The 24,402-nt window shown below is 40.5% G+C and overlaps 1 protein-coding gene across 1 annotated transcript in view; it reads right to left on the bottom strand.

Moving 5' to 3' along the window:
• The window catches only part of XRRA1 (X-ray radiation resistance associated 1), a 70,492-nt gene extending 46,215 nt beyond the window's left edge, over positions 1 to 24,277 (bottom strand). Inside the window, exons 1-7 of the mRNA XM_081282466.1 lie at positions 24,144 to 24,277; positions 21,035 to 21,102; positions 15,835 to 15,932; positions 10,102 to 10,286; positions 6,655 to 6,726; positions 4,890 to 4,962; positions 1,697 to 1,794 (exon numbers count right to left, since the gene is read on the bottom strand). Coding sequence (XP_081138592.1) covers positions 1,697 to 1,794; positions 4,890 to 4,962; positions 6,655 to 6,726; positions 10,102 to 10,286; positions 15,835 to 15,928 — 522 coding nt within the window. The 5' untranslated portion in view covers positions 15,929 to 15,932; positions 21,035 to 21,102; positions 24,144 to 24,277. The remainder of the gene's footprint in view (positions 1 to 1,696; positions 1,795 to 4,889; positions 4,963 to 6,654; positions 6,727 to 10,101; positions 10,287 to 15,834; positions 15,933 to 21,034; positions 21,103 to 24,143) is intronic.
• Between the last annotated feature and the right edge of the window lie 125 nt (positions 24,278 to 24,402).

Below are 24,402 nucleotides of genomic sequence, written 5' to 3'. Positions count from 1 at the left end.
TTTCTCTTGATTTTTTTGGACTTTCCAGAGCTTGACTTCCAGGACAAGTCTGAGGGCCACTCCTGTCTCAACACATAGTCAATCACTGCTATCTTAAATGTGGCTTGAAGTCATGGGGGAGAAGTTACCATTACATTCAATATAGCATTCTTTAAGAATGCAGCCAGGCATGGTGGCACATGCCTGTAATCCTAGCTCTTTGGGAGGCTAATTGCAAGCTTCAGACCAGTCTCAGCAACTTAGCACAACCCTGTCTCAAAATAAAATGGAAAAAAAAAAAGCGGGGCTACGAATGTAACTCAGTGGTTAAAATTCAACTTAGGAGATGGCCATTTCAAGAGGTTAAAACTTTTAAAAAACTCTGGCATATAAAGGCCATCAACTGAAAAAAGTCAGTCTTGTGGAAGGTGGAAGGTCCTTCTCTCTGATAAGACCAAGGTAAGTGAGATTTTTGTATATAATTGACCCTTGATGATTTCAGGTTAAATCATTGAAATTACCAATTCCTAGGTGAACACTAAGATCATGACATGCAGGCAGTTTCCAAGGTGTGAACTGGCAATGCTTTATCATGAGGTCAGCATGTGGGGAAGAGGCCATTCAGTGAGTGAGAATGAGCCTGGCCAGGTGCCCAGCCCTAATCCTGGCACTTGCTCTTAATTTTCTTTTCTTTTCTTTTTTTTTAAAGAGAGAGTGAGAGGGGGGGGGAGAGAGAGAGAGAGAGAGAGAGAGAGAGAGAGAGAGAGAGAGAGAGAGAGAATTTTTAATATTTATTTTTTAGTTCTCGGGGGACACAACATCTTTGTTGGTATGTGGTGCTGAGGATCGAACCCGGGCTGCACGCAGCATGCCAGTCGAGCGCGCTACCACTTGAGCCACATCCCCAGCCCTGCTCTTAATTTTCTATGTGCGGTGACCAACAGGTAGTTACAAAAATTGAATTCCTTCATGAAAAGTGGCCCTCGTGACTCTGTGAAAGTTGAAAAGCAATTAACTTGAAGTATGATGACATGCATGAAAAATGTCTTACTATGGGAATTTAATTTAGGAAAAAAAACAAGAGTAGAAACAAAATTTTCTATATTTTTGATGTGGGGTTTAGAGAATAGTTGCAGATGTGCATATATCTAGAGTCTGCTGCAGAACTCACAGGAGTCCTATTTTGTTTCATCCTTATCTCTGGGCCTATGAACCAGGCCTACAGACTGGTCTACCCCAGGCCACTATGATCCAGCTCACTCAGCCCAGGATGGGTCTTTGACATCAGTCCATAATATCACCATTTTAGCTGGTCCAATATGTTGCACCTAGCTTTTAACCTCTATGGCTCGTCAATTCTTGCTGGATCCAGATCTCCCCTCAAACTCCTCCTCCTATGATACTCGGTTTAAATTCACTTTACTGCACAGACTCTCTTGAACATGAACGACCCTTAGCATTTATTTTCTAGGACCACACACTAATGGCCATAGGTATCATCCATCTTCCTCACTGCTATCACCACTACCATTATCATCACCACCACACCTATAGCCCCACCATCACCACCATCATCTCTGGAAGCCAGCCATGAAGCAAAGGTCTGGATGTAAAAGCCCAGAGAGTCTCTTCGCAAAGCTGTAACTAGTAGAGAACCCCATATTCATACCTTACAGGGAAATAGGTGGACACCAAAATCTCCCTACCTCCAACTTACTTCTAATAACTTAAAGTCTCCATATTTCACGTAGACTCTCTTGATGCCATTAAATGCGAGCTCCAGTTCCTTTAAGGCTGGAAATGAGTGAAATGCCTCTACATGGGAGAAAAGAAAGAGAGAATCTGCAGCTTGTAAAGGACTTAGGAGAAATGTATTAGTAATAACCATTCACTGGGTTCCCCCTGGATCAGATCAAGCACTGTGGAAGGTGCTTTATGTATATAACCTCTAAATCTCTAATAACCCTCAAAAACAGGGATTATTACTTCCATTCTATGGCTGAGGAAATGGAGACTCAGACAAGATAAATAATTTTCTAGAAATGGAATTGGTGGTAAATGGAAAAAACAAGAATTGAATCTAAGTCTATCCATTTAAAATTTTTTTATTTACCTATTTTTATAGTGCTGAGGATCAAACCCAGGACCTTGTGCATGCCAATCAAGTGCTCTACCACTGAGCCCATCTCTATTATTTGATTACAGAAGTTAAACATGTCTACCCAAAGTAGTCAAACATCACAGAAAAACAAAAGTTCCCTTTAATCCCAATACCCAGAGATAATGATTAAAAGTTTCATGTATAATACACCACTTTTTCATGTATAATACACACACTTTTTCTCATGCATATATTAAAATACATACACTTCTTAAGCTGGGATTGTAGCTCAGTGGTAGAGCACTTGCCTAGCATGTGTGAGGTACTGGGTTTGATCCTTATCAGCACATAAATATAAACAAATAAAATAAAGACATTCTGTTCATCTACAACTACCAAAAAAATACACACACTTCTTTTTACAAAAATGGAATCATACCATACACATTGTATTCTGATGTTTTTTTCCCCTTAATAGTACGATGTGAACATTATTCCACATTAAAATATATAGATCTATCTAATGCTTTAATTATTTTCTGTAATTCCCCTATTGATAGGCTTTAGGCTATGTGGTTAAAAGGTAATTGAGCTTTTCTCCCTCTGCATGAGAACTGGACCTTGGGTTAATTTTCTGCCCGTTTCTCTGGTAACGTGAAACAAATGCTATGGTAACTGTGTTACTAGGCAATAATGCTTTGGTAAAAATGCCTCCAGATTGGTATATTGCATCTGAAGCAGGAGAGACTATGAATAAACTATAAATACCAGAAGAAGATGCTTCCCTGTATGTGGTGACTTCTGTAACATATCCTTTGGGGGGGGGGTCTAGCTATGCCTATGGAGTATCAAAAGGAATATTTTGACTCCTGTAGGCAATAAGCTAGCTAGTTTTCTCTCTGTCTCTCTCCCACTCCCTCCCTTTCTCCCTCTCCCTCTTTCTCTCCTCTACTGGAGTTACATCCAGGGGTGCTCTCCCACTGAGGTACATCTCCAGCCCTTTTTATTTATTAATTTTTTATTCCAAGACAAGATCTCATGAAGTTTCCCAGGCTGGCTTCAAACTTTGGATCCTCCTGCCTCAGCCTCCTGGGTAGGTGGAATTATAGGTGTGTGCCACTGCACCCAGGGGTAATGAGGTTTCTAAGCCAGGATGACCCCTGCATCCACCCAATAAGTCTCATTGTCTCACGCCTGAAGTGACACCTGGGGCAGGCCTTAGAGAATGACTCATGGATGGCCATGGGGACAGCTTCATGGATGGCTACAAGGATTCCACAACACAGAACTACACAACTGTGTAGTATTATTTTGAGCCTTCAAAGTGAGCTTAGTGTCCAGGGTGGCCTACAATAGGCTTGTGAGTCAAAAGGTTCAGTAAGGCCTAATAAATGACTGCTCTATGGGTATTTCAATGAACTTCCTTGCACAAGAGTGATTCTATTGAATAAATTCCTGGAACTGAACTATTCCATTAAAGCAATGCCTACTTATAATTTTGAGTGACACTGGAAAACTACCTCCAGAATGTAATGACAATGTACTATATTTCTACCAGTTGAATATACAAATATCCATTTCCATACCAACATAGGTTGTGAGTCCTTTTCATTTTTGCCAGTATATGATGGGCAGAAAATAGCATCTTGGAGTTGTTTTGATTATCAGCCTTGCTGATAATCACATGCCTGTTGGTCTTTTTACTTTAAGCCCACACTTTGTAAGTCAAGAGACCACACTGTCTCCTCAAGGGCAGGGATCTCATTAGGTGTTTTGTTAAAATACCCTTCAAACTCAATGCAACAAAACTGACTCATTCTATGTCCTCCTAATCTGCCTCCCCCAAGTATGCTATCTCAATGAGTATCCCCTTGATCCCTCCTTCCTCTCACACTCCCACTGCCTGTCAAGTCCTATAATTTCTGCTTCCTCCTGAGTCTTTCTCTTTCAATTCCCTTCACTCCTCTTGCCATACCCTGGCTCAGGTCTCATCTCTCAGGTTTCCTGGCCTTCATATTCTATTCTTGTAGTCCATCCTGCTGACAGCCACCAAGAGCTTCTCTATTTAAAAGTCTACCAAGACTGTCTTTCACCTGCTAGATTAAGTCCGAATCACTCAAGGCTCTTGAGGATAGAGTCCATGCCACCTTCTTAAGTCTTCAAATTCCTAAGTCACTCTTATTGCCCTTTCTTTTTTCCTTTCCTTTTTTTCCCCTTCTGTTTGTCTTAGTTCAGGTTCATTTGTATTAATTCATATAGCCCTAATTCATTCTTCCTCTTCTCAGAAGTTCCTCCTAACTCTCCAGCCTGGGTTAAGTCCCACTTATATGCTTGTGTAGCATTTCCTGATTCCCTCTATCATTGCTTATATGTATCCTGCTCTGGCTATATTTAAGCCCATGTCTCCCACCAGACAAGTTCATTGGAATAGAAACTCGCTCCCTTCTAAAGGCCAAGCACTCACCAGCAGGGGTCACTGTGGATTTGCTAAATAACTAAGAAGGCTTTCAGTTCCTCTAGGAGCACTTACAGGCTGAAACATCTATCTCATCTCAGTCTGCAAGGTAGCCTGCAAAGGGAGGAAGAAGGGAATTATCCCCATTTACAGAGAGAGAGGCAGCAGCTCACAGAAAAATGCACCGATATGGGGCTGCCCTCGAGGTCTGTGTGCTCTCCCCGCACCCAGAATGTTGCATTCCACAAAACAGACAAGTGGCCAATCATGGATGGATGGACACAAATCTTAACACAAGTGACTGACTGTGCTAGCCAGGAGGTAGGAGACAGTTTTCAAGAAGAAAGAGCTCACCTAGAGGGAGCAGGTTTTCTGAGGCATTGATATAAATCACAGAAGTAAAGTGCTTGAAGTCCTTTTCCTTCACCTGTAGGAAGACATTTCAGGAAAAACACAACATTAGTTCCCTAAAGAGAACATTGTTGAAGCTTCAAAGCTGCTGTCAGAATGAACAAAGACCTAAAGGGACAAGAGCCACCCTTAGCACAGAGCAGCTATGTGTTAAGGGCTGTGAGGGCTTTTCTGCTATGCTTTTTCTATTCTGAAATATTTCAAATGTAAGAAAACCATAGTGACAGATGCTCCAAAGACCTATGTAAACCTTATCCAGTTTTAATAAACATGAATTTTTTGCTTGAAATTTCTTTAAAGATAGAAAACATTACAGAGGGTGACTATCACCATCATAACCTCCCTCCAAGTTTCCCTCCCCAATCCCATAATTGCAATTTTGAATTGATGATCATCATTCCCATTCCTGTTGTATTATGTATAAATACCCAAATATGGGGGTAGATTCAGCAACCATATATAGTACTGTTTTCATGCTTTTTTTTTTTTTTTGGTACCAGGGATTGAACACAGGGGCACTTGACTACTGATCCACATTCCTATCCCTATTTTAGAGACAGGGTCTCACTGAGTTGCTTAGTGTTTTGCTGTTGCTGAGGCTGGCTTTGAACTCACGATCCTCTTGCCTCAGCCTCCTAGGCCGCTGGGATTACTGTTTTCATGCTTTAAAACTTTCTATTAAGTAAATCATATGGTAGATATCTGTTCTGCAACCTGCCTTTTCACTCACTGATATGTTTTTGAGATTGACTTGTATTGATACATGTGGCTCTTTTTAAAGAGAGAGACAGAGAGAGAGAGAGAGAGAGAGAGAGAGAGAATTTTTTAATATTTATTTTTAGTTTTCGGCGGACACAACATCTTTATTTGTATGTGGTGCTGAGGATCGAACCCAGGCCATACACATGCCAGGCGAGCACGCTACCGCTTGAGCCACATTACCAGCCCTACAGGTGGCTTTTTTGACATTATTTGTGTTGATACATGTAGCCCTAGTCCATCCATCTAAATTCCTTGATAGTGTTCCATTATTTGAGTATGTTAAAAGCTATCCTTTCCCAATGGATGCACATTTAATGTATTTCTAATTTTTCATTATTACAATAACTGTTTCTCTAATAATTGTTTTCTCTAATGACATACTCCTATCAGATTGCAGGCTCTTGGGTTGGAAACTCAGTGTTATACAAGGAATTGCACTGGATCAAAATTCTACAGGGCAAACTCAAAAACCAGATTCATAAGGTAAGTTCCTTTAATTCATATCAAATGAGACAATGACAATACTGAATTGATAGCAAACAAAAAATTTGTTTCTGGATGGGTGCCATGCATGGTGCACACCTGTGATCCCAGGGGCTTAGGATGCTGAGACAGGTGGATCGAGAGTTCAAAGCCAGCCTCAGTAATAGTAAGGTGCTAAGCAACTCAGTGAGACCCTATCTCTAAATAAAATACAAAATAGGGCTGGGGATATGGCTCAATGGTCGAGTGCCCCTAAGTTCAATCCTCATTACCCCCCACCCAAAAAAAAAGTTTGTTTCTGAGTACTATTTTCATTCATTGAGTCTTTGCTGGCCTTTTCTGCCCTCCTTCCACATGACCATATTTTCAGCCCCCAGGGACTTCGGAGGCATAACAAATAAAACTAGAATAGCAAGTGCCACTTCAGATCTGGCTCACCCAACATCTTTGCTGCTGGCCTCACCTGGGATAACTTCAATCCACTCACGTTGATGCTGCACAGGTCTGATGGTTTCCTCACATGGTGGTGCTTCAGCTGGGACACAGGACAGAGAGTCAGCTCTTGAGGCCACAATAAAATGTAATTAATTAAGCTATTTTTGTTCCGTGTTGTCTTATTTGGGAAAATCCCATAGTCTGTCATAATTTGCTTGTTAGTTTGTTCATTCATTCATTATTTTTAAAAATATTTGTCTTAAGTTGTAGATGGACACAATGACTTTATTTATTTTTATGTGGTGCTGAATATAAAACCCAATGCCACACACATGCTAGGCGAGTGCTCTACTATAAAAATTCTTTATTTATCTATTCATTCACCAAATATTTACTTAGCACTACTTTGGGCCATATCCTATGCTAAATATATTAACAAACTTTCTTCTAATCCTTTGACATAGGTAGCATTATCTTCCTTTTTAAATGAGGTTAAGAGATGTAAAGTGTCTTGCCTAAGATCCTACAGCTACTAATTGATAGATCTATGATTTGAATCCAAATCTGTAATCTTTAAACACTATGCTCTGTTGCCTACCACATCACACTACATAATTAGAGTTAGAAGTAGGTCCCAGCTTTGGAACTTCTATATGTGTTTAATGGAACCTCAATCCTTTGTTCTGTTAATTATGATACCTCTTTGTTATACTCAGTCTCTGAACTAAGTATTGGGAAGACAATGGAGAAAAAGCAGGAACATGTCATGACTTCATGGGGCTTACAATCTCTTGGGAAGCAAAGTAGCAAGCAAGCATTTATCAATGTGATAAATATTTTAAAGGAAAAATTCAGGATCCTATGGGAGACAGTAACAGGAGGTCCTAACTTCAGCCTGAAAATGAGGAAATACTTACTTAAGAAAGTAAAATTCAGCTGAGACTTAAAAGCTAAATAGGAGTTGGTCCCATGAGAGTGGGTGGTAGGGATTAGCAAGAGAAAGTGAGGTGCTTTTGAGAGGATGAAAACCACAACAGAGTTAGAGAGGCAGTCCTTAGATCATGTGGGTCCATGTTGGCTCTGTGAAGGAGTGTGGGTTTTATTCAATAACCAATAGAAAGCTGTCAGAGATTTTTTTTGGCAGGGACTTATGGTAGTTTTATAAAAATTGGTAAGTCTGATACACATTGAAAAGGAAAAAAGTCTGATACACATTGAAAGGATGAAAGAACAGGAAACATCACTGCTGCAGGCACTGTTACCTTCCCAGTAATCACTTTTCTATACCTTCCTTATTACAAACACCAATGTTATTCACATTTCTCCAAGTGGATATGTTCTTAAGCCCCAGCTGCAAGGGATAAGTTTTAATCTGTCTAAGCCAATCACAGAGGTCTCATGGGATGACTGTGATATAGGTCTGGCCAATGAGATACTGGCTGCTAAGTGTAGGGGTGGGTAACCAGAAAAATAATTCTAAAAATATACATAAAGCAATGACCATCCCTTCTATACTCTGAATATTATCCTCTATATGTAATGACTGGAATTGCTGCAGCCATCTTGGGACCATGAAGTCAATTAGCCCAAAGGACATATCAATGTCCTGAGATTGGCAGAGCAGAAAGATGGAAGGAACATGATTCTTGGAAGATGTTATGAAACCCGTAAATTAATCTACACTAAACAATGTCTCTGGCTTGTTTTTATATGGAAAAAAAGCATCACAATTGGTTGAAACTAGTCAGGAAGTTACTGGATTATCCTAATAATAGATGATGGTGACCAAGTTAAGGATAATGACAGCAGAGATGAAAACACAGACTGATAACTCCTTATTAACTGCCAGGACTTGGATAGGAAGGAGAGGCCAGGATAAAGTGAAACCCTAGGTTATTGGCTTGGTAACTTGAGTAGACAGTAGTGCCAAAATAGAGATAGTATAGTAAATAATGGAAAAAGCAATTTCCTGGACTTGGAGTAGGACAATTGTGTGGTAGTTCAATATGAATTGCCAGTGAAAAACTCAAGTGAAACTATCCAATAGGTAGTGTGGATACCTCATTACTTTAAAAAGCATTGATGTTGCTTCTGCCACCCAAAGTGGCAACTCAGGTAGCAAGCTATACTGATTAAATGTGGAAATGTATATGTATAGTCGTCCCTCAGTATCTGCTACATATTGGTTCCAGGACCTCCCTTGGAAACCAAAACATATGGATGCTAAAGTCCCTTATATAAAATGGTACAATATTCATACATAATGTATGCACATCCTCCTGCATACTTGAAACATCTTTAGATTACTTATAATATCTAGTACAATGTAAATGATAGATGAATAGTTTATACTGTACTTTTTAGGGAATAATGATAAGGAAAAAATCTGCATATGTTCTATACAGACAACATTTTTCTTTTGTTTTTTGTTTTTATGTTTTGAATCTGTGGATGTGGAAACTATTGACATGCAGGGCCAACTGTATTTGGATATGAGGAGGGGAAAGACCACTATGGAAAGTGTTTGTCCCTCCTCAGTACTGCTGTTTCAGTCTTCCTCATTCTCAATGAGAAATGGAAATAATGAAACAAATTCCATACATTCTGCAAAGAGCTGGTATTACCCAACTGAGGAAAGACAAAACCAACAAAATCTCTTTCAACCTCTGATCTATGCAGACACCTATCTCTTGGGAACCGTAAGTAGAATCTAGGAACAAAGTTGCTGCCAGAGAGTTCTTCTCAGGGAGCCTTGAGTGTTGGACTGGCCATTAATATTGACATACAAAATGTGTCTTTCTTTGTAACTCCACTGAGGCATTGCAGAAAGCAGATGTGAAATTACCTGCTCCATCTCCCATACAGCCTCCCTGCTGTCTTCATAAAGCCTGGCCCAGGCTTCAAGTAATACCTAGTCAACTCTTAGCTTTCAGCAAGACATGAAAGCCAAAGACAATGGCTGGGAAAGGAGGCCCTCCCAATCCCACTTGGTCCTGATGAAATCACTGCATGTCAGAACAGAACAGGAATCTTTCTACCTATTAGGTGTGGAATGGGATTCTCAGTGGACTCCTTCCCTGTGAACAACTTACTCCTTTGTCTCTCCAACTCAAACAAGAGATTTTATTTTAGAGTTTATAGGCCAGATTTCTAATCTTGGCCCAGCTACTTATGGGCCATAGTATCTCAGCAATAGCAATTTACCTCTTGGGGCCTTAGTTTTCTCATCTGCCCAATGACAACAATAATAGGGATGACAATACTGTGTCTATCTCATGGGGTGAACATAAAGAAGGCTTCCCATCTAAAGAAGTTTTGGGTCCCTCCATCATTCAGGCTGTATTTGCCAACACTACTCTCATAATTTGGAATAGGCTGTGGGTAGCTGTACCAGAGCAGAGCAACTCCTTGCCCCCAACTCCACCCTCTTCCTCAGCTGATGCTGCCAGCCACTCCAGGATGTGTTTGCTCTCACCAGAAAAGCACGATCCAGGAGATGTCCAGGAACGTCCCCTTGACTTTCCTGCTGAATCCTTTTCTTCCCCACACCATCAAAAGAAACCTTCTTTGGGCATTCCTGACCTTCAGTGGGTGCCTCAACCATTCCCTTGGGCTTCTTCTTGAGGTTACCTTTCCGAGTCACTAACCAATGTCCTAGTCCTGTTGGGAAGATCAGTTCAGTGAGAAGGGGTACACTCCTCCAAAGCTGTGAGTGCAATTACAAGTTAGTTATCTGTAACACTAAAATAAAAATTAGCTCTTGATTACATAATATGCACCAGACTCTGCACCACTGCTGAGTAGGGGTGTTTACATATTTATCTCATTTAACTGGCACACAAGCCCAGTGAGGGACATATTACTGCCCTTATTTCAAAGATGAAAGGGCTTAGACTAAAAGAGGTAGAATAAACTGCCCAACTCTTTACGTAATGTGTTTTATATCCAAACTCTACTGTTTCTTTGAGACCCAAGATCAAGTATTTCTTGTTCTGTAAAGTCTTCCCAATCCCCTCTTAGGAAAACAGGTCCCAGTTACTCCCCCATTGTCATCTCTTAGGTAAAACCAATGTGTGACCTTAATGGTGTCCATCTTCCCAGACCATCATGAAAGACTGTGTAAGGAACTCAAAATAGGAAAATGACAGTAAATGTTCATTATCAAAAGAAGTGGAAAATTTATGTATGCAAAAAGAAGAGTATGAAGTTTACTGGTAAGTCCACCTACCAGAAACCTGCTTTCTCTTATATTAGCAGTTTATATAGTGACGGCCTTCATTGCAATTTGTGATTGTTTTATTTATTGCTTATTAGTATCCATCTCTCCTCCTAGAGTGGAAGCTCTGTAACAGCAGAGATTTAATCGGATTCCTTCATCTCAGTATTCCTGAGGCCTGCATAGAGCTTATCATGTTGTGACTGTTGCTGAATGAGTGTCTTAATGAACTCTTGAGACATAGCAATACAATACAATAATCTATTTATACCTTTTCTGGGCATCTACATTATTTTGGAAGCTGGATTTATATGAATAAATAAAACAGAAGCCCTGACCCCCCAAAACTCAATAATATATTCTCTGGAAGCCCAGAACATACGCAGAATCTAGTAAATTAAAAGTAGTTCACTAATGGAGATTAAAAAAAAAAAAACAGGCGGTCTAGGCAGAGCGAAAAGAATAAGAAATAACTAGAGGTACGAAAGATCAGAACAGCATAGCTATGGAAAACAGTGTGGTGCCTCTAACACCAGCTCTTTTCTGAAGCAGCCCCTACCTTGCCTCAGGGGCTCCCTCCCCAATCTGATCACTGGTGCCAATCCTGCTTCTTATGTGAGTCACTCTGGGCCTGGCAGTCCAAGTAACCAGTTTCACAAGCTGCCCCTAAAGTCCTGGGTATGGACTTTGATTCTCCCTTACCCTATCCTCATATCCTTGACTCCTGGAGACGTTTAAGTTGGTGCCAAAATTCTCAATGTGGCCAAAAGGTAAGGCCTGAAGTGTGTCAGGAGATCAACATGAGGAAAAAGAAATGAGGCTGGAGAGGTCAGCAGAGTCATGAAAAGTCCCCTAAGCCTGGTAAAAGGTTGTAATGGGGTGGCTTCTAGCAGAAAGGGGATCCAGAGAGAGGCTTTTTTGATTTGTTTGTTCCTCTGTAATTTTTCATTTTGAGATAATCTTAGACTTCCAGAAAAGTCTCAAAAATAATACAGTGTTCCCTTGCAGGCTTTACCCAGTTTCCCTAATGTTTACATCCCTAATGTTTTCATAACACAGATAATGAAACCAAGTGCTAAGATTTTGATATGAGATGTCCCCCGAAAGCTTGTGTGTTTCTGAAGGAACATTCAGAGGTAAAATGGCTGGACTATGTGAACTATAACCTAATCAGTCCACCCAGTTTGAATGGACTGGTGGTAACTATAGACAGGCAGGGTGTGGTTGAAAGAGGTAGGTTACTCGGGGCATCTTCCCTGTGGCTCCTTCCCCACCCTCTCTGCTTCCTGACTCTGCCTGTGAGCTGAGAAGCTTTGCTCCACTGCTGCTCTTTTTTCACGATGTTCTGCTTCCTCTTGGATCCAGACCAATGGAATCAGCAACCTACTGACTGAGGCCTCTGACACCATGAGCCAAAATAAACGTTTCCTCTACTGTTATTCTTGTCAGGTATATTGGTCACAGCAATAAAAGAGCTGACTCAAACAGAAATTGATTCTGAGAAGCAGGGTTAATGCTGAGACTAACATGACCATGTGGTACAAAAGCCTTTGGAAATGGTTTGTGGGATGAATTGGAAAAGTTTGGAAATGCAGGCTGGAAAAGCCTCAGCACATTGTAGACAGAGCTTAATGGGCAATCCCTATGGTTGTACAGAAGACTAAAATGCCAACAGGAATACAGACTCTGCTCATGGAGTTTCAGAGGGAAATGAGGATTCTCTTGGGAATTGGACTTGAGGCCATTTGTATTACATTTGGCAAAGAACTTATCTACATTGAGTTTCAGAGGAGACTTTGGACTTGGGCTTTGGGCAATGCTGACACTGTTAATTCCTGTGGGACTCTTGGGGTCTAAATGCATTTGCATTTTGAGATAGACTGAGATTGGGGGGGCAGGGGCAGAATGTTATGGTTTTGAAATGAGGTGTCCCCCCAAAGCTCCTGTGTTTCTGCAGGAATATTCAGAGGTGAAATGAGTGGACTGTGTGGTAATTGCAGGCAGGTGGGGTATGGCCTGGAAGAAGGAATCTTCCCTGTGACCACTTCTACCCCCAGCCCTTCCCCTGCTTCCTGGCTGTCATGAGAGGGGCAGCCTTCTTTGCCATGCCCTTTCTCCATTATGTTCTATCTTACTCTGAACCCACAACATTAGAGTCAGTCATCTGTCAACCTTTGATACCATGAATGAAAATAAATTTTTCCTCCTATAAGTTTTTCTAGTTGGGTATTTTGGTCATAGCAATGTAAAAGATGACTAAACACCAAGTAATTAATATTGGTACAGTATTGTTACTAATCTGAGCCTTTCTTTGACTTTTGCCAGTTTTCTCACTAATGTCCTTCATCAGCTCCAAGGTCCAATCCAGGATCTCACATTGCATTTGGCTGTCATGGCTCCTTACTCTGTCTAATTCATGACAATTCCCCAGTCTTTCTTTTTCCTGTGTAATCTTGACACTTATGAAGAGTACTTGTCAAATATTTTTGTAAAATGTCTCTCAGTTTGTACTTGTTTGATGTTTTTCTTCCCCCAAGATTAGATTAAAGCTTTGCACTTGGCAAAGCTACCACAGAAGCAAAGTTGTGCCTTTCTCAGAGCATCATTTCAGAGAGTTCATAAGGTCACTGAACCCTATTTCTGGTGATGTTAATTTTGATCAGTTAAAGTGGTCTCTGCCTGGTCTCTCTACTGAGAAGTTACTATCTTTCCCTTCAAAATTAACTAATATACATTAAGGTTATTCAAATGTCCTGTTTCTCATCAAACTTACTTTATCATTTGCGATAGTTATATGTCAGCTTCACTAGGGTATAATATACAGTTATTCAGTCAAACACCAATCTAGGTATTGCTGTGATGATATTTTGTAGGTGTAACTAATTTCTACAATCACTTGGTATTTAGTAAGAGACTGTACTTGATAGTGGAGGTGGCTATCACTCAATCCATTGAAAGACCCTATGAGCAAAAGCTGAGGTTTCTCCTTCAAGTTTTCCTAGAAGAAAAAGAAATCTTAACTCAAAACTATAGCATTAGCTCTTCCTCAGAGGTTCTCCATATCTCTCCCCCCCCCCCCACTAGTCCTGATTCTCTGAGAACTCTGAGACAACATCCATGGTTGTTACCTACAAAAAATTACTATGATGTTTGAATAGTGATTTTCTATTTTATTTATTCTACATTTATTAATTGGATTATACTGTAAGGAAGGGCTTTTCCTTCTCCCCATTTACTTATTCAAATACTTATTTGCATCAGTATGGACTCATGAATATTTATTTATCCTATGGTTTACAATACACTCCTACCGTTATTTATTTCATTGCCCAGATTGTTCCAGCTTTGGCCATAAGCTCTCTTGTTTGGTTCCTGTGTCCTTTCAACCTGCTCCTGTCATTTTTCTGAGTACTTCTTTATTTTCTGGCATCACAAGCTGTTCCAGGCTCAACTTGTATTTTTTCCTGCCCCAGCCCTGCAAACATCGTTTTCACTGAGGATCCCTTGTTCCTTTCAGCACAGACAATATTTAGAAACCATGATCTAAGCAATAGTTATGTTCTTCACTACTGAGGTGTTGTTGCTCTCAGTGGACAAACATATCTATACAACACACACAGATATATGCCTATATTTATTTCTGTATCTCTCCATCTGTAGTGACTGTGTGTGTGTGTGTGTGTGTGTGTGTGTGTGTGTGAGAGAGAGAGAGAGAGAGAGAGAGAGAGAGAGAGAGAGAGAGAGACCAACCATGAATTTATACTGATAAGCTCCATTGGAAGCGGGGGCCAGGGAAGGTTCCTATGTGAAAAATAAAATATTCAAGAGAAGTAGGGAGAAAAGAATGGAGAAGAAAGTTCTTCCAACATTCTATGTAAGTTGTTTCCCCTTGTCTAAGGTTTCTGTGGTTTTAGTTACTGGCGATCAATAGCACTCTGAAAATATTATATAGAAAATTCCAGAAATAAATAATTCACAAGTTTTAAACAACTTTTAGTATACTATATTGTTAAAATTGTTCTGTATGACCATTATAACAATATATATGTTAATCTCATATTATATCTAATTTTTATAAACCAAACTAGGGTTTGGGCTTTCCACAGTTTCAGGTATCTACTGAGGTCTTGGAACATATCCCCCACAGATAAGAGGGAACTACTTTCTACTTATAATGACTACAAGATGTACTTCTCTCTTGTCCTACCCTTTCAAAGCAACAAATATAATTCATTTATATGACCATGGTCCATCTACAGGTTTCTGCTCACTGTTAGGAAGAGTTCCTGCTCCATGGGGCGCTTTTAACTACATAAACATTTGAAACTCTATTCAGCAGAAGTCAAGCTTAAGCCACTTTATTTAGAAACTGGGTAGAATATCATCAATAAGAGACAAAGGCAGAAAGATACACACAAGAAAGAATGAAGGCCGGGATAGTCAGATAACTTATTGGAAAAAGTAGGAGAAGGGTGGTGCTTCATGGATGGAAAGAGTTTGGCTAATTGGAATGAAGGCTAGAACATTCAGGAAAAATAAAAAAGCCACATGAAAATAGCACTGTGGAATAGGGTATGGGAATGGGGTCATAGAAGACAGTAAGGGCAGGTTATGCTGGGAATGACAGAATACCTGCTAAAGGAGTCAGGCAAGAGAGCCACTGAACAAAAGTGAGCACTGTAGTTAAATGCACACTGTAGAAGTCTCACTGGGAAATATGGGATAGGAGGGGCTGGGACTGGGGATCAGTGGTAGAGCACTTGCCTAGCATGTGTGAGGCACTTGATTAGATCCTCAGCACCACATAAAAACAAATAAAAGAAAGTTCATTGACAACTAAAAAATATTTTTAAAAAAGATGGATGAGAGGGTATAGGCTGGCGGGGAGGGGCAGGAGGGAGTAAAAAGGCCGGAAAGGAGGACATGATATGAGGAGCAGTGTGAAGCAGGAGCAGATGTGAGGAAAAGGTACCAATTTGAGAGTCACCTGACCTTCTTCCGGTATCCGAAGTAGACTTTTGGCTGGAAAGCAGTTGCTGACGTAAGGCTTCCCTTCATCCAGCTTGTAGACTCCAGAGGAGGCCATCTCCCTGAGGGCGGGCAAGGACAGTGAGGAGTCAGAAGAGCAAGAAGGGGCAGCAGAGCTCTCTCACCCCAATGTAGCTTATGAGCCCACCACCACGTCTTCCCTCTGAGGCCCAGGAGGCCCACTGCCCTGCTTTAGAAATGGCCTGGCCATTTAGATGAAGAGGGAGACAAGGCCCTGGGTTCCCAGCTCAAATCAGTCCTAACACAGATAGTAGAAAGAGCATTGCCTTTAGGCTCAGACAGACCTAGTTTGACTCCCAGCTCTGTCTTAACCTTATTATGCCTGAGAAAGTTACTCTTATCCTTCTGCACCTCAGTTTCCTCACCTGTAAAACAAGGGTGATAATCCTACCTTAATAGAGATATGAGAGGGTCAAGTAAGAAAGGTGCCTAACACATTTTAAGTCATCACTAGAACTTATCTATGTTTCAACAGAGTTGAGAGAAAAGGGGGCTTATATTATAATAACAGATGATATGTTCATGGGATTTGAAACAAATACATAGGATTTGAGGAATGAATTGAGTTTACTGATAGAAAGATAAATATTCCAAACAGAAAGAGCCATATGATGGACAGCATGGTGGTGTGCAGTAAAGAAACAACCAATATCAGGAAGGGCAAGGATGTGTGTTTGGGAGTCTTGGACAGTAAGGCTGGACAGAAAGGATTGTGCCTGCTCCTGACAGGCATTTATGTCAGGCTAGGAGCTCAGGCTTTATCCTGTAAGTGACTGAGAGCCATGAATGATTTCTGAGATGAATAGAGCCATGACTCAAGCTGTGCTTTTAGAAAAAAAGGCCTGACAAAAATAGTAGTAAAGTGACTGGCAACTGTGACTGCAGGTAGGAGAGGATTATGGCAACTCCGGGGTGAGCTGAGGAGGGTCCATGTAGACAACTGAAGAACTAAAGAAAGAAAAAGAAAAAGAAAAAAAAGGAAGGAAGAGAGGGAAAGGAAAAAGAGGAATAAGACCAACTGGAAGTATGAGCACTAATGAGGAGCAGTCCCTGGAGGATTCTGAAAAAAATTTTAGAGAAGTAGAAGGACCTAGAGGTAGAAGGTGGGCAGGGAGCAGTCAGATAAATGAAAGGAAGTGAAGAGCTAAGAAGCTGGGTAAGGTGAGGCCGTGAGGATGTAGGAGGTCAGTTTCCAGGGAAGGATAGAATTAAAGTCTGACTTTCACTATGTATGGAAGAGTAAGTAGAAGGTGAAGAAGTGCACAAAGTGAGTGTAAGTTTTCCAAGAAGGTTGACTCTGAGAGAGAGAGAAGAGATTCAGCTGGGAAGGAAGGCAAAGTCAAGAGATGGGTAGACAGCAGGGCAAGACAGGGGAAGTGAGCGAGGTGCCTTGGGAACCTTTAAGGAGGCACTTGCTTTCTCTCAGAGGGGATAAACGCAATATCAGCACTTGCCTCCACCCTTGTCCTGGCCAGCACCACTACAGAGCATGGACTCTGGCATCACACTACACAGGTTCGAATCTAGCTACACCACTTAACTAGCTGTGTGGCCTTGGGCATGTCACTTAACTCTTCTATGCCTTTGAAATGTAAACAATAAGTAAACCGACTTCATAAGGCTATTTTGATGATTAAATGAGAAAATGCTTGTAAAAGGACTTAGAATAGTAACTTGCACGTAGCTAGCACATATTGATAATTTTTTATTATGATGGTTATTAAGAGTCTACATCTATAGACTGAGAAGAAGAAGTGGTAAGGGAGGAAATATTCAGAGTATAGGGGAAAGATGGGCAGGCCTATGGAGCCATCCCTGAAGGAAAAGGAGGAAGGGGAGGGGTACCTCCACTGGTGGAAGGGAGGGAGGCGAGGCTCCCTCAGGGACAGTGTGATGGGGAATAGATTTCAAATACCCCATTTGCCCTATTTCCTTACACCTCAAGAATAAAAAGGGCACAAAGGAAATAACTTTTCACTTCCTATCTGCTATGTATGCATGTGCCCACATGTACATGCACAGAAGTTGAGAAGAGACTATGGTTCTGACTCTAGGGCCTGACTCAAGCTTTTCTTCATTAAATATTCTTCTCTTTAAAGAGTTGGATACAAAAATAATTCTTCAAAGAAGTAAATACCCCCAAACATAATTATATTTATCATTTGTCATTTAAGGATTCTGAAGTCAACAAATTTGTTAAGAAAAAATTTAACTTTGCTACAGACTGTGAGTTTATTTTATTGGTGTGTTATAATTATACATTATAGTGAGGTTAATTATACCATGTTTGTACATGCACATGACATAACTTGATCAATCTCATTCCCTTTTCCCTTCCCTTCCCTTTCTCCTTCCCCTCAACAATCTAATATCAGATCTCACAAAACCCTACATTTAGAGGAGTTAGCCAGGCCACAAGAAAAATGATGAAAGCTGGATGTGGGAGAAGGGAGGGAAAGTGGGGAAGTGGGAGTGAGTGTGCACATGCCTAGAAGAAGCTACTGTTCAGCTGGCACCAATTGTCACCATGCAAAAATGTAAGTCAATGTTACCAGATCTTCCCATTTTTTCCAGAGACATCTGCCTTTTATGTGATATCACTTGATTATTTGAGTGTCCACAACTAATCTGCCATTTGAAACAACATGCAGCCAAACCAAACATATCTGGGAATGAGATTCAACTCACTTTGTTTTTTCTAATTGAAGGTTTTTTGTCTTCATAGTGTGGGAATCAAACAATGTCTTATTAAAAAAAAAAAAACTCCCATTACTTGGCTTTTCAAATTTAGTAACAAACATTTCCTTTTGTCTGTAAATGCACACTTGGGCACTATCCAGGGCAGCCTGGATATCATCCTAGACCTAGCGCCTGGCTTTTTTATCCCATACATTTAACTGATCATTGAGCTGTGACTGTTTTGACTCCTATGCTGTTGACATGTTCTACTCTTCTCCATCTCCACATTCAGCTTATCCAACTAGACTACTGCATTGTCTTCTGACTGGGTGCCCACTGGGTAGAAGGGCAGATCCCTGAGCCTTCCCCCTGCCCCCCCCCAATACTGGAGATTAAGCTCAGGGTCTCATGCAGCTAGGCAAGTACTCTACTATGGAGTTACACCCCCTTCTGAGCCTAGTCTTGAAGGTCCCTGGTGTCCAGAGTCCTAACTTTTTCAGTTCCTGTCAGTCCTGCCCAATTCGGGCTTATGAGGTCATTTTCTTTTTCTTTTTTTTTACATATTTATTTTTTAGTTGGACACAATATCTTTATTTATTTATTTTTATGTGGTGCTAAGGATCGAACCCAGGGCCTTGCATGTGCTAGGTGAGCGCTCTACCGCCTGAGCCACAACCCCAGCCCCTATGTGGTCATTTTCAATATCCAAAGCACACCATTCACATTTGGTCTTCACAGTTTTTGTTCTTGATGTTTGTTCAGCCTTAAAATCCTTTTCCTTCTTATCCACTTGGCTGATCCTTTCTTTTAACATTCAGTACCAGTGCCACCTTCAAAAACCTAAGTTTCTTAAACTTTGAGCTCTTACAGTTTTCTCTTTAGAGGGTTCTAGCCATTCCCAAATCTGCTGTGGGACATCTTCAGACAATTTGAGATAGCAAAGATTTAGAAATCTGCAAGTTCCTGGCTGGGGTAAAGGAGGCCATATGAAAAATGTAGGATCATGAAATGGAGGATTTGGGATTATTAGTTCAGTACAAGGCAGGAGCAGGGTGGAAAAGTGGGATCAAGGTGTCCTGAGAAAAAGTTTCCTGGAAGTGACTGATATGAAAAGTTAACTGGTGCAGTAGGAAGCTTAAGATGGAATCTTAGTTTCCAAGACTAAGTTCAATGCATTGGGAAAATCATTTTACCTCTTTGTATCTCAGATGAGAATAAAAATTCTGTGTCTCAGAGAATTGTAGTAAGAATTAAATGAAATAATGAATAACATGCATGGAAAAAGCATATTTCTATACCCAGTTCAGTTGTCATCCTTTCCATAAAGCTTTCACTGACATTTCTAGGGGGAAATAATTGTGCTTTTGCTAAGCTCTGGAGTTATTTCTTCAGTTTACTTATTGTTCACATTTCATAGACTGGGAGATTTATATATCATAAGATTAATAAAATTCACAAGGGGGTCCTTCAAGGACTACAAACCAAGTTTGGAAACATGTCCAAACATGTCCAATGGTCTCTCTTCACCCTTGGAACCTAGTTTATAAAAAGTACCCAATAGACATGTGTGAACCAAATGAAGAATAGGATGGGACTCATAGGTGTATGCATAACTGATCTCTCTAATTAGACTCTAAGCTCCTTAATGGAAAGGACAACATATATATGGTATTCAATAATCTATCCCTAATACAGCATCTGGCACATAACATATTCCATAACTACCTATGGAAGAAATGAATAAAGGTTGGTATTTCCTTTGGTTTACTATGGGGCACTATAAAATTTCTAATCCCTAACCTCCCTTGCAAAGGGTTGGAGGCTCTTCTCGTGTGTGTTTTTTTTTTTTTTAAGAGAGAGAAGGGGTGGGGGAGAGGGGGAGGGGAGAGAGAGAGAGAGAGAGAGAGAGAGAGAGAGAGAGAGAGAGAGAGAGAGAATTTTAATATTTTTATTTTTTAGTTTTCGGCAGACACAACATCTTTGTTTGTATTGGTGCTGAGGATCGAATCCAGGCCGCACACATGCCAGGCTTGCGCGCTACCGCTTGAGCCACATCCCCAGCCCCTTCTCATGTGTTCTTATGATATCCCATACTTCTACTAGTATATATGGTACTTATTACTTTATTGTAATTGTTTACTCCCCTCATCAATTTCCCACTTGTTTATGGGGCCTTTAATTACTTATTCACCTATGTCACTCTGGTACCTGGCAGAACCTAGAACTCACAAAAAATATGTTGGGAAGATTAATGGGTAGGTGGACGGATAGGAATAGATTCAGATTCAATCTGTCTTTCAGGAAATCTCTCTAGTGACCAACTACACCTATCTGCTAGAAAGATAAATGAAAAGAATGAATGAGTAAATCACTGGCCAAGAAATGTTAAAGATAATGACTGCTAGAGAAGTTTCCAGTAACTTATAGAATATTGAACCTGGCTTCAGGTCTACACAGTACTTACTTGATCTTTGACTTTGGGAATAGCCCTTTGACTTCTTTTTTTTTGTGCTTCTTGACCTGTTTCTTTACCTGTAAAATAGATATTATAATTCCTCTTAGTCTGTCATTCAGAATTTTTTTTAGAGAGAGAGAAAGAGAGAGGGAGGGAGGGAGGGAGGGAGAGAGAGAGAGAGAGAATTTTAATATTTATTTTTTAGTTTTTGTCAGACATAACATCTTCGTTTGTATGTGATGCTGAGGATCGAATCCGGGCTGCACGCATGCCAGGAGAGCATGCTACCACTTGAGCCACATCCCAGCCCTGTCATTCAGAATTTTTGAACTTTGTTATAAATTATATCCTACTGTGAGCCTTCTGGTCCAAAATTTGTCTTGCAAGGGCCTAAGGGAAAAACCATAAGATAAAAGATCCAATAAATAGCTGGATATAGATATAGACAGAGACAGAGGCACAGATGGGAAGAGGAATAGAAAGATAGTTTTTAATGACAATGAAGTATGGCTGGATTGTTTAAATAAGATATAAAAAGCACAAAGGAAAGGAAGGGATCATTTACATGATCATTTAAATGAAATAAATTTCTATAAGATAAAAATACTGAAGTCTCCCTCAAGGGCAGGGACTAACTGCTTTTGTTGCTAATGTGTTCCCAGTAGCCAGCACAATGGTTGTTTCATAGTAGGCACTCAATAAAATAGGTGTTAAGTGAATGAACATTTCAGTAACAGCACTTTCACTGTACTCTGCTGTTAGGTCCTTGAATAAAGTCCCAGTTTTCTCTTGAATTAAAAAAAAATAGTGAAGTCAAAGTTGAAAGATAAGATTTGGTCTGGGAAAAGATACTATTATGCATATAATGCAAAGGAAAATCAAACTCAAGCATATAGACCCAGACATAACTAATAAAAATTCCAATTTCCTATAAGGACTATTAGGTGAGAAGGTGTGGATCTATAATTAATGGGCCAAGAGGGGACATAACTCCCAGGTGAGATTTGCTAGAAAGTAATACTAAGGGACGTGTGAACTTTATGGTAGAAAACCAAAAAGTTTCTGACTTGAGGCTGCCTGTCTGGTTAAAGTCAGTTACCTCCAGTCTCTATCTCAAACTTGAAACTCATGCTAATCTGACTGTAGTACCTCCTGTCTTCAAAACATAAATATATATTCTCTTTCTCTTCCTTGTGCAGGTATATGTGCACACATACAAAGAGGCAGGAATGTTCTCATCTGCTTCTGCACATATGTTCTTGTTTCATTTCTTTGGGACATCACACTTCTGTGCTTATTTTTTTGTCCAGCTCATAGACAACTTTCGTGTACCTCCTAGGTCTCAGGTTGACCCTTCTCTGTGCTACCACTTCAGGCCCACTTCTTAAGGAAGAACAGGATGGCACCCATAGGATGGGACTCTGCCACACTGTAATCTTAGCTGTAAGCAATATTGCATGTAGAATTCACACTTTCAGAGTGACAAATGTTTGCCAGTGTACCGTCTCAGGCCCACTTCTTAAGGAAGAATAGGGTGGGACCCATAGGATGGGATTCTGCCACACTGTATTATAACAGCCTGCTTCCTTGACTGTTCCTCTCCCCCAACCTCAGGCTGAGTCCTTCTAAAACCTGGCCTGGGTCCTACTTATCTTTATTCCCAGAACTTCATACAAGATTTGGCCTACAAGGGAGTCTAAATGAGTGTTAACTGTACTTAACTGAGCCACAAACAAAATGCTATAGGAGCACTTCATTCTATACGTAAAAAAGGAAAAACAAAGGTCAGGAAAGATTTCACAGAGCAAGTAACATTAGAGTTGGATATTTAAAAATGAGAAATGACATCATATGTGGAAGTTAGAAAGAAAAAGGGAAAAGAAATGTGGGGAGGGACCTCATGAAAATTTAAGGGAGATCACTAGACTAAAGGAAATGGGGGGAGGGAAAGGGGAAATAGTGGGGAATTATATTGGCCAAATTATTCATATTGTATGCATGCACGAATATGTAAAAACAAATCCCACTGTTATGTACAATTATATTGCACTGAAATAAATGTGAAAAAATGAGAAATTACAAAAGATGAACAGCAACAACAAAGAGCTACAGGAGAATCCATCCAAGTGGCCTTCCTCTCCCAACAGAGGTGAAGAAATCTAATCTGATATTATTTAATGGTCATTATTTTCATATGAATGTTAACTTTTTCAAGACAGGTTTTTGTCCATTTTATTCAGAGATGTATCCTGACTGACTAGAACAGGGCATGCTCCATATTAAACAATTCATTAAGAATTTGTTCCATTTGGATACTTAGACAGGGACACAGGGATTAAAAAAAAGGCACAATTAAATGTAACAGAGTAGACTATAATGTAATACTACTGTGTGATAACTCTAGGTCTCTATAGAGTAGTAATTGATTTTATCCCTTCCTCCCTTCCTTCCTTTTGTATTGTGGATTAAATCCAGGGACCTTTTACCACTGAGCTACATCTCCAATTCTTTTTTGTTTTATTTTTTTTTGAGATGTGCTCTTGCCAAGTTGCTGAGGGTCCCCCTAAGTTGTTGAGGATGGCCTTTACTCGTGATCCTCCTGAGTCACTGGAATTACAGGTGTGTGTCACCAAGCTGGCTCAACCAGGTGTATTTTGTTCCCTTTATATCCTTTAGTACAACGCCAGGTAATATTGGTGCTCAATAAATATTTGTGGAAAACCTTTGTGGAAAAACAAATTGATAATTGATTAAAATCTAGAATATGACTATATCCTAAAATTGTAAAAGCTCTTATATAACAAAACACAACAACAACAACAACAAAAAAAAACCTGGCTTCAAACTGGGTTTTGATACATACTATCTGGTCTTGGGTAAGTTCCTTAGTTTCTTCATCTGACAGGGTGGTTCTGGCTTGGCAAACATTTATCACTCCGAAATGTGAATTCTACATGCAACATTGCTTACAGCTAAAATGACAGTCGCTTGAGAGAATAATCGGTTAAGTGCCCTAACAGGTAGGAAAGGATGAAGGATAGCTCTACCCTCGCTCCTTTGGAGACTCCACATCTGGGGCGGGAAGACTAAGTTACGCAAATGAAGTTTCCAGCCGCACCTGCCTCCGCCGTCGCTTCCGCCTTCGAGGGGTCCGCGGAGGCGACGACCTGGTCAGGCGGGACGCGCGCCTGCGAGGCTCGCGGAAATCTCGGAGCTGCTCCACGGTGGCACTTGCCACTACCTTCCTTACTCCTTAGTAACCGCGACGCCGCGGCTGGCCGTGTAGGCAGCAACCGGCGGCCGGAGCTTCTAACTACAAGTCCCGGCAAGCTCCGCGGTCACTTCCACTTATAACCTCGCGTCATCTCGCCCCGAAC

Source organism: Spermophilus citellus (genome assembly GCF_964194105.1).
Source record: "Spermophilus citellus genome assembly, chromosome: 2".
NCBI lineage: Eukaryota > Metazoa > Chordata > Mammalia > Rodentia > Sciuridae > Spermophilus > Spermophilus citellus.
This window is presented reverse-complemented; position numbering and strand designations above follow the sequence as displayed.